Source organism: Motacilla alba, chromosome 2 (assembly GCF_015832195.1).
Source record: "Motacilla alba alba isolate MOTALB_02 chromosome 2, Motacilla_alba_V1.0_pri, whole genome shotgun sequence".
Classification (NCBI taxonomy): Eukaryota; Metazoa; Chordata; class Aves; order Passeriformes; family Motacillidae; genus Motacilla; species Motacilla alba.
The window spans coordinates 138,991,500-139,002,069 of record NC_052017.1 but is presented as its reverse complement, the minus strand read 5'-3'; the positions used below and the strand labels follow the sequence as shown (position 1 = coordinate 139,002,069).

The 10,570-nt window shown below is 47.6% G+C and overlaps 1 protein-coding gene across 1 annotated transcript in view; it reads left to right on the top strand.

The window, feature by feature from the left end:
* The first annotated feature begins 1,387 nt into the window (after nt 1-1,387).
* The window catches only part of SNTB1 (syntrophin beta 1), a 113,575-nt gene continuing 104,392 nt past the window's right edge, over nt 1,388-10,570 (top strand). The window contains exon 1 of the mRNA XM_038129169.1: nt 1,388-2,047. Within this exon, the coding sequence (XP_037985097.1) occupies nt 1,525-2,047 (523 nt within the window). The 5' untranslated portion in view covers nt 1,388-1,524. The remainder of the gene's footprint in view (nt 2,048-10,570) is intronic.

Here is a 10,570-nt window from a genome sequence, read left to right as displayed (position 1 = left end):
ACATGAGCTACCTAACTGAGCAAGGGAGGACTCAGCTGGAGAAAAGGGTGTGTTGCAGCCTCCTCCTGCACAGGGATTAGGTGCCTTGTTCAGGTTTAGCGGGACATGCTTCTTTTCACTCTGGATTCACAGCCCTGAAAACTTAATTACAGCTTTTCACCTTGCATTGATTAACATGAGAAATGAAGAGACCTCTCTTCCATCGGCTTTTTCTCCACCCACTCATTATCCTTGAACAACACATCCCTGTGGATTCTCACTCTCCATGGGTGCAGGGTTGCATTCCTGCTGGGGAGAAGGGACCTGAGTGTAACCTGGATGAGGCTGTAGATGAACTAGGGTAGAGGCCTCCTTTTGGAGGGAAGGGAATGTGTAGCTTAGTGTGAGCAGCATGGTCTGAGAGACCCTACTAAACCAAGACAAGCTTGTCTGAGGATGATCCCATCTATAAATCCCACCACACATTGAGGAGTGAGTCCCAAGTTGCCCAGCCACATTACCCTAGGGCACGTGTGTGTACCTGGAAGCAAACCCCCAGTGTCAGAAATTAATGGCATCACTTCAAAAAAGGGCAAGATGCAGCACTTAGGGAGCCACACGACTCCCATGGCTGAAATGATTTGGACTAATAACTTCTCTGGCTATCCCAACCTCCTCAAAGTGTTGTCCACACATACACCAAACAGTTCAGAACCACTGGAGTTTTCATTCCAGCTTAGGAAGAAGGCAGAGCTGCTCTGCAAGGAGCAGAAACAAAGGCAGTCCTGGAGGTGCTTCCTGTCTGTAGCTGCTGCGGGGAGCACCTCCAGGCCTGCTGGGGACATTTCCGAAAAGCAACGTGAAAGCGTTGCTTTCTCTGATGCCTGAGCCGGAGCTTCAAGCCCCTTGTCAGGGACCTATTGTTTCCTAGGAGGGAAGGGAGTATGAGAAAAACTGCAAAACGGGACACGAGTCTTTAACATTTGTTATCAAAGGGCATATAAACAACTACTAAACGTGCAAAAGTATCCGTCACAAGCACTTACTACCTCCATCCTACAAAGCCGCGAAATAACTCGTATTCTACTTCCACAGAGCTGAAATTTAAGTATCTTGGGGCTACCCGTTAGTTTTAATTCACTTTCTACAAAAATCCCTGGGAATAAAACAGAGTTGGGTTTTCCTTATCTCTTCCCTGCCGTTGGTTTCCTTCAGCTCCCCGCTACACCCCACTGCAGACGGCAGCTGCCTAGGCTGGCACGGCCAGATGCCATCACAGCCCGGGCTCGGAGGGAGCCGCGGCTCACCGCAGGGTGTCCCAGCCGTGTCCCCGCGGGAGGGGCGGCTCGTCCCCGTCCCACTCCGCCCGCGGGCGGTGCCGCCAGGTGCGCCCGCCCCGGCGCGGCCCCGGGGGGGCGGCGGCGGCTGCTCGCCCCACCCCGCCGCGCCGGGAGCTGCCGCCCCCCGGCTGAAGTCCGGTGCCGCCGCGCCGTGCCGTGCCGTGCCGGGGGTGCCGTCACTCGGCGCTTCCAGCATGCTCCTAAGATGGCGGTAGCGGCGGCGGGCGGCGGCGGGGGCGGCCGGGCGCAGCGCAGCGGCTGGCTGGAAGTTTTGGTGCGGGAGCGCTGGCACAAAGTGCTGGCCAACTTGGGCGGCGAGGCGCTGGTGCTGAGCGGCGAGGAGCGCCCCGACGGCGCGGCCCACAACGGGCTGGGCGGCGATGGGACGGCGTGCCGCGGGGCCGAGGGCGGCGGGGGGCCGGCGGCGGTGCGCACCGCCTTCACCGACCCCCCCGAGCAGGTGCCCGAGGCCATCTCCAACAAGAAGCGGTGCGTGAAGGTGCTGAAGCAGGAGATGGGCGGACTGGGCATCAGCATCAAGGGGGGCAAGGAGAACAAGATGCCCATCCTCATCAGCAAGATCTTCAAGGGGCTGGCGGCCGACCAGACCCAGGCTCTCTACGTGGGCGATGCCATCCTGGCCGTGAACGGCACCGACCTGCGGGATGCCACTCACGACGAGGCGGTGCAGGCGCTCAAACGGGCCGGCAAGGAGGTGCTGCTGGAAGGTAGGGGAGCGGGGCGGTCCGGCCATGCGCCCGGCAGCGGGGGGCTGTGGGGCGGGGCGGCTCGGCTGCCCGAGAGGCGGCGGAGCCGAGCCGGGGCCGAGGGGGTGACCCCGCGCGTCCCGTGCTGCTCCTCCGGGCGACTTTGCAGCGCGGAGAGCTCACACCCTGTGCCCCGCGGCGGGACCCTCGACGGCGCGTGTTATAGACACAGCCCCTCGGCAAGGGACCAGCGGGATGCCGGGGAGCCGGGCTTCAACTTTCCGCGCTCGTATCCGTGCGCAGTCGGTGGAAGGTTCCGCATCCCCGTCTGGTCGCGGCGACGGGGCTGCTCTTGGGCTGAGGCTCCCGGTGGGAGCCTGACCGAGCCTCCTGCAGGGTGAGGGATCTTCTGGACCTGCCGTCAGGACGTTTTCACATCTTTTCAGCCCAAGAAAGGTGGGGAGAGTTGGGTACTGTGAGAGGAGCGGTTAAAGAAGTAAAGGAACCCCCCTCCTCCCCTGCCATTAAGGGAATGGCTTGGGTGACTTTGCCCTAGTCATCTCGAAACGCCCGGCACCACCCTCCTTCCAGTTCCTCCTTCCACCTCCCTACTCCCCATCAGGAATGGGGGGTAGGGGCAAAGCGGTTCAAATGAAGCTGGCGGTGCCTCACGGACTCGTCAGCCATCCCTGCAAAGCAGCGCCTTTTCCCTTCTCAAGGGTGACTGAAACAGTTTTGTAAAACGTAGCCTTAGAAATTGATCTCGGAGAAAGGAGCAGACGCTGGAGTGCGTGGAGGACACGTGGAGGGAGGGTGTCTCCCCAGAACGGGACGGATGTTGGGGGGGAGCAAGTAGAAAAGCAGAGCCAGGTTCCCTCCGACCACGAGTCCATGAGGAGAGAGGCATGCACAAACGCCTAATCCCTGTCTTTTCACAAGGACTAATTTACTTGCTCCACCTGAGAGAATGAACAGCTTCAGAACTGCCCTTGGCGTGTGTGTGATAAAGTGATTACATATTTGCCCACAAGTTCATTTAACCGGAGGTCAATGGCATTTGAGGCATGCTGCAGCGCTGCCTTCCCCTGTGCCATCTCTTTCCTGCGGGCACTCCCACCCCGCTGTACCTGTAGCCCTTTCGCTACCGACTATTTCTTCGTATGTGTTTTGTGGTGGTTATTTTGAGGAGCAAAGGAGGGGCTGCTGCTGGCTGGGAGGTGCAGCTGAACACCAACCTTGAGCAGCCAACTATGGCATAAAGTTACAGAAAAAGTTTGAAAGGGAGAGAAGGTGAGAAATGTATTCCATAGTAGTGTGTGCTGAGAAACTCTTTTGTTGTCCCTGTGACAGTGAAAACTGGAGGGCTTCGTGCTCCATGAGGATTTAAGGATTTAAGAAGCTGAGGACAACTGTGTCTCCTCTCCCTCTTTGCCCTGCAATACCTGCAGACCAAAGCGCAGCTTGTCTTCCCTTGCTGCAGCTGAATTGATTACAGATACACCTCTGAAGTATTAATACCAACTTCTCTGGGCGCTCTGAAGTGGGGCTGTTGCATCTAAATTTTATCACTGATTTGTTTATGCAGTGTAAGGGCTTTCTGGGGTGCAGCCAGGTAGTGGCTGAGCTTTGCTGTGGCCTAATGAGTAATGTATATGTATATGGTGCTTGCAAGTCTCCCTCCCTCTGTGTGGTGCGTGCAGCAGCAGCACCTGAGCACGGTGCTGCTGAGTGAGCCTTAAAAACCCCTCAGTTTTCTTCTGGGCTAGGAGTGGAGATGAAGCTGTTTCAGTAGGGACTCTAAGCACCCTCCTTCACTCCTTTTGACATCACAGCTATCTTGTATTTCTTTGCTCCATGCTGAGGTGTCTCAATAGTTGTTTCTGCAATTGAATTTGTAATTTGCAAAATGAGAATCCATTTCAGTAGTGATCTCTATGTAGAGTTAAAATATTCTGACACTGCACTCATATTTTGTCCTGCCTTTCTCTTGCTATTTCAGCAGAGTAGCAAACCAAACGTTGGCTCCAGCATTGCCTGGGAGGGCTTCTCCCTTCAGTGGGGACCCACTCCACATGAATGGCTTATGAAAACAGGCAGCTTAGAACAATTCTCTGCGATTCTATTGCCCACTTTGAAGCTCTTTCTTCAGCAGCAGAGTCTAAAATAGTATTTTTATTACTAAAGGAAGGAAAATGCGAAAGTTCTTTTTACTCTTTAAAGTATTGAAGGGCAACACTTGATTTTCCTTTCCTTACAGACAATAGGATTTTGCCATTTCCTGACTTCTTAGAGAGTTACGTATGGCAAAAAGCAGTCTGTGATGGGGCAGGGCAGGACCCTTGTGCAGCTCCTCTCTAGACTCTTTCTCCAATTCACAGAGCAAAGCCAGTATGTGTTTCCAGGGTCAAAATGTAAGATTTACATTTTAGGGAGATTCTGAGATTTGTTTGTTACTTCCAGCCCAGGAAAGCCAAATTTGCAAAGGCAGAGCAAGGTGTAAAGCACAAGAAGCACATTTCACGGTGTGGCAGGGCTCTGAGTATTGCCCAATGCATTGTGCATTCCTGGAAAGGGTCTTACCATTGAATATTTCCTAGAGGTTATGGCAGGGAGGATGTGTCTCAATACACCCAACATCAGAGTGCTGGAGCCTGCCTGTTATATAGTGTCCTGCCTAAAACTGCTTGCTCAGTGGAATGAGGCATTTACCAGCTCAGCACTAAACTGTAGTCTCTCCTGCATTCCTGTGCAGGGAGGAAGGGAGTGGAAAATCCCTCCCCAGGCCTCTGCACCCTGTGTGGGAGGCAGGGCTGGCACCCGGGTGGGTGGCAGGAGGAGGAAGGTCTGTGAAGAGAAGGAAAGGCTTCATTTTAGCACTTGCCCCTTTTCCTGCATTGATCACTGTCTCTGAGCAAAGAGAGATTTGCTGAAGGGTCAGGGGTGGTGTAGCTGCAGCAGCTGTGCTGGTGGGGGGGGCACAGCTGTAAAGCCCAGTAGGAGAGGCCCTACTCCAACAAATTCAATATCCATGCTGGGTTGTTCTGTCTTCTCATTTTCCATCCCTGACACTTGTATAATTCACCTACTAAGCTAAAGTTCCTTCTTATAGGTGTGGTCTGTGTAGTTGGCTAGGGTGCCTTAAATCCAGTAGGATTTGGTAAACGGAAGGGAAATAAGGCAACAGGTGATACTGCCTTAAGAGGAGCTGTAATGCAGAAGGTTCAAGAGGAGAGGGAGGTGATGAGGAGGAAGGATTTGAGCCCTTAGAAATCACTCTGCCTCCTCATCTGCAGGGATGGACGGCTTCTGCCTGCAGGGTTTAATTTCCTGTGAGCTTTTCATCACAGCCCGGGTGTGGGGAGCAAAGCAGGCAGAGGGAGTAGGGGTGGGGGTAGCCCTGATGTTGGGCTTGTAAGCCCTGGGTGGCTTCCCAGGTGTTCAGAACAGCAGGATGGAGCTTCTCACCAGAATTCAGGAGCAGAGAAAATTTCCCTACATGAGAGACAAGGCATCTTCATTGTACAATACGTATTTGCAGGTGTGGAAGGACAGCTTTGCACATATAATTTGTACAAATAATTCTATGTACAGTTTGTACATATAATTTCCTTGTGATTCTGTTAAATTTGGATTTCTTTGGAAAATCAAGCAGCCCCTCTCGTGATGTGTGAAGCACATTACATTCAAGTGACTCTCAAGACACCAAAGGTGTTTGTTTTTATCAAAGCATCCTGTAAGAGCGGTCCCTTGGCATGCTCTGTAACCAAGCTGGTTGTGCTTCACTTGTATTCTCTATGTGTTCAGTGAAAAAAACGAAAACTTCAAGTAGCCTATGCTAATGTCAAACAGGACCCCCCCCTGCATGATGCTGCAGAAAGAAAAAGAAGGAAAAAACCCTGCATTAGTGAATTTTGCTATCTTTCTGCAGGGTACTTTTCCCCCAACTTGTTTAATGTGTGTGGGTGAGCTAGTAGTGATGGTGGTGGAAGGTATGTATTGGGAAAAGGAGCATCTTCTTAGTGTTGTTAGAATTTCAGTGGTTTTGAATTTTTTCCCAATTAACTCGATTGCAAGGTCCGTGGAGAAGTGGTTTGGCAGCCTCCTTGGGTTTGCATAAATGTCCCACAGAGAGGCATCCCCCTGCACAGTGAATTTTATCATATGGATGGTAGCCTGTAGTCATCTTCTGTGGCATTCTTGGGACTAAGGCACAGCTTTGAAGCAAAGTAAGAATAAGCACGGTGCAGTTTGTACTGTAGCAACATGTATTATTTTCCAAACAATATTTCTGTAAGAATTGTAAGGTTTCTCCTCTTCCTACCTTTTTAATTTTCTCTGGGTGAAGCAAAGCAATCGTATCTGTGTGAATTACATGCTGAAATAGTGTAAAATAGGTATGAGCTTCTTGTTGGATGTAGTTTTCAATCTTGTCTGGTTTTGTGTTTCTCTCGGTAATGACAACAGGAGATTTCTGAGGGATAACAAAATACGGTATTTATCCAGAAGGTGAGTCTCCTGCAAGTATAGAGGAAAAATGAGGCACAGGGCACTTAATAAATGCATGTGTGATGTAACTAGCTACTACAGTCAGGTCAGGGAAGTAAATCTCAGTGACTGCAAATTGTATGCATAGTTATTCTTTATACTTCTAGTATAAGTATGGACAAAACACTTTATCTTTTTTTTTTTGGGGGGGGGAGGGGTGTTTGTACCAGCAAATATGCACTTAGGGAAATGCCTAATATTTAGAAGCTGTACATTGCACGACTCATGTAGCTACCCTTGGCACACATCAGTTTGAAAGTGAAATTGAAAGGGAAAGGAGCAGGTAATCTTATTCTAAGAGTCCCAGCTCTAAGCTGTTCCTGAGAATCTCAGTTTTGATTGTTTCAGCTGCCTGCAGCTGATGGGGAAGGTTGAGTGGCAACACTTGATGTGTTTTTCATTGATTAGATTAGATTACAGGCTAATTTAGCAGTCCAGACAGCCTGTATCACCTTTCACAGATAAAAATCAGTACATCCTCTTTGCAGTAATTCTTGTATGAGTCCTCTGTCTTGGTTACTCTAAAGAAAATAAGGCAGTTGTGGGCAACACATTCCTGGATTTATTTGGACCAGATGCAGGGTGCCCTGTCAGCCCACCCCGGGAATCCTATACCAAGCCCTGTAGAAGCAACTTACTACCATCTCCTTAAGGGTGCTTAGAAGATTAAGTATTGTCTAGAGACCTGGGATTCAATTGCACATACAGATTAAACATGTTAAGTATCATTAGAAAAGAGCAAAACATGTTTTAAAATCCCAGTAGTAATTCGTTCATGAAAATGAAATTTAAATCTTGGTACAACTCTTTAAATAATCTTTAAACCATGAGAGTAAAATTGAAAGCTGAAGGCTTCTGCTATGGTTAATAAAACAATGTTTGTGTCTTAGTTTTGCTAGGGCAGGTGCCTTTTCCCCGAAGGCCATTTCCACCCTCTCAGGACAGCATTTTCACACAGGTGATGCCAGGGGCACTGGCCTCTTCCCACCCATGCTGCCCACTGGGTTTCAGTCAGAGATGCTCACTGCATGTCTGTCCTGAGGGAGCTGATGTGGAGTGTCCAGAATTCAAACCAGTTTGGATTTGGAACACCCCAGCTCAGGTGCTGATCCCAAATAGATTGATGGTTTCAGGTGTAAACTGGGAACGAGTTTTAACTTTCTTTTATTCTCTTAATCTCACTGTTTCTATAATACATGGTATGGAACTTGCCCTGCTGGTAATGTATCTGTAAATTTGGCTGTAAGTATAGCATCTGTTTGTGTTCATTCAGAGTTCATAAGTATTGGAGAGTTTGCTCCATTTGTAACCTGTACCAGTAGTCAGTCTGTTTCCAGGCTTTAAAAACACATTATTTCCATTTCATTTTTCTAATTTAGATTTCTGATCATAGGATTATTTTGTACTTTATTCTGCAAGATTATGTTGCCATGGCTACTTGTTAGAATTGGTACAGCTACTTCAGTAGACAGGAAATTGGAGGAAACAGTAGTTCAAGAGAGCAATAGCATAAGTGAACAGAATGTGATGAGAACAAAGCTGTCCCAGTACAGCATGGAAGACTCTGGCTTTCCAAGTCTGAAACAGATCCACAAGCATCTCAGAAAAATAGTTGGCGAAGAAGGGATGGTAGCAGTATTTCTAGAATAAGCAGAAAATCCTTTAGCTACTTATCATATAGAGTTTGTGAGTAGCCCATAGAGCACAGCATTGCCTTGACATGGTGGGTGGAGGTGAGCCAGGTTCTTCTTTTAGCCCTTCCCAGCCCCACATTGGTGTCACTACTGCAGCTGTAGCTGGTGTGAAGTGGGCTTCACTTGGCTCAACTATATCATCTCTCCAAACCTTAAACTCTCGAGCAGAGAAAAATACTTCTGCCAGCATAAGGTGTGTCTGTGCTAAGGTCTTTAGCAGGACATCTGTTCTTAGAGCAATCAGGGAGAACACTGCATTGATACGGCAGATTGGGAAAGAGTTAAGACTTGGAAAAGTAGGAATAAATTGACTTGTTTTGGCAGGGGCACATTGTTGTAAAGATAAGAAGGAACATCAGGGGAGTTGGCAGCATTTGGTACATGCCTTGAGGAGTCACTGCAAGCAAGGAGGCAGTTTGAAGATGTTCAAGGTGAAGCTGATTTGGGCCAGAGAAGTCTGTGAGAAACTACAAAGGATGTAGAAAACATGGAGTGCTACTTGTCATTGATGCTACATGTTGGAAGGTGTGTTGTGAGCCTCCTTCATGCTCTTAAATAAATGTGTCAGCTTCTATTTTGCAGGACTAGGAAAGCTGCTCTAAGAGACCATATCTCTGTGCTTTAAAAGATGGTTAATAGCTCAGCCTTCTTTACCTTGAACTTCTGGGAGAGAGGATTAATTGAAATTATGACATCCAGCATCTTGCAACATCTCAGAGTCCACCAACACTGAGTAATGAACAGGAACACAAAAGTTTGCTTGTGGGGGAAGTTGGGAAAAGACAGAATTGGTTTGTTCATCATCTCATTAACAATCAAAACATAATTTTTTCCAGAACATAAGTTAATAAACTTGTTTAAAAAAGGTTTAATCAGCTGTGACTAATTCATCAGATTGCTTCAACACTAGATATTGCCTCGCAGTTAGGTTAAGTTTGTTCCTTAACATAAATTCAATTAAGGAACATAATTTCCACATAACTCTTTGACAGATTTCTGACTGCTGCTTCTGCACACTTCTGCTACAGTCTGGCTTTAATTTTGTCTGTCTAGAACTTGAACTACTGAACTGGTTACAGCTCTGTTGCACATATGCTAAGGGCACAACAAAGTAGGTCACTGCCAAAGAGGCACATCTGTACTGTACTGTTGGGTAAAATTGAGTTTTTAATTGTAAGGAAATGAGCCAGAAAAGTGGATGTGGAAAAACTGTCTCTGATTAGAAATGACTAACATACAGCACATTCCTTCAAAAAATGATACACAGGTTTTTGCTAAACTGTTGGAAGTTGTGCTTGTTGGCACAGCTCTAGAAGTCAGCAGAACTAAAGCTGTGGCTGTTTATTCCTCTCTGCTCTGGGATATTTCCTTCTGAAGATGACATGTATTTGAGCAGTGAGGGAGCTTCAAGGCAGCACACAGGTGAGTAACCAGTGTGTGTGCATCTATATGAACAGCTTCTGTTCACTTTAGAGGCAGACTGAAAATTGGTAAGTTCCTGGTATGGTGTAAAGTTGGTAAGTGCCTGGTATGTACCTGAGAAACAGAATTTTTTTTCCCCCAAGTATGAGAAAGCTAGAAATATAACATAAAAATAAAATATAAAAAGCCGATATCAGAATAGAAATTCTTTTCTGGCAAAGGAGACACAAGTTACCTGATTTGCTTCAACAGGTAATATGACCTCTTGGGAGAATTTGTCAGCCTCATGTGCCTTTTCAGGGAAATGGGACCATTAGTTAAACTTTATGTTCCATTTGCCATAGGCATGTACAGCTGGTGCAGTACCTATTTTGGCTTTTAACATAATCAAGAAGTTATGAGAGAGCATGGAAAAGCTACACCATGGAAATAACGTATCTCCACTTTAGTTTGAATTATTTCAATAGTAGCTATTTCCAGGATTATTTACTATACTGACATGTATTTAAAAAGCCATTGGCTCTGATTCTGTAAGGAGAGGCAAGAGACAGCTGTGTGAAGGTGCTGGAGAGGTTTAGAGTTATCCAGCTTGTATCTTATGAGGCTGCTTTAAGCTAATAGTTTTAACTCAGACAGTGAAAGTTTAATCTATTTATCCTGGGCTTTGGGCTTTAGTCCCCATAAAACAGCCTGGAAAGACAAAGCTAACAGAGGGACTTGCAGGTTTGTTGTGGCAGATGTGATTTCCCTTATAGCAGGCAGCTTCTTCCATTTGGTCTTACTCTTCCCAGGTAGAAGCCAGAAGGATCCTTCTCTTGCTGATGTAAAACCAAAGGAGGTATTTAAATATTGGATGTTCAGAAGTATTTTCCAGGAATAGGGT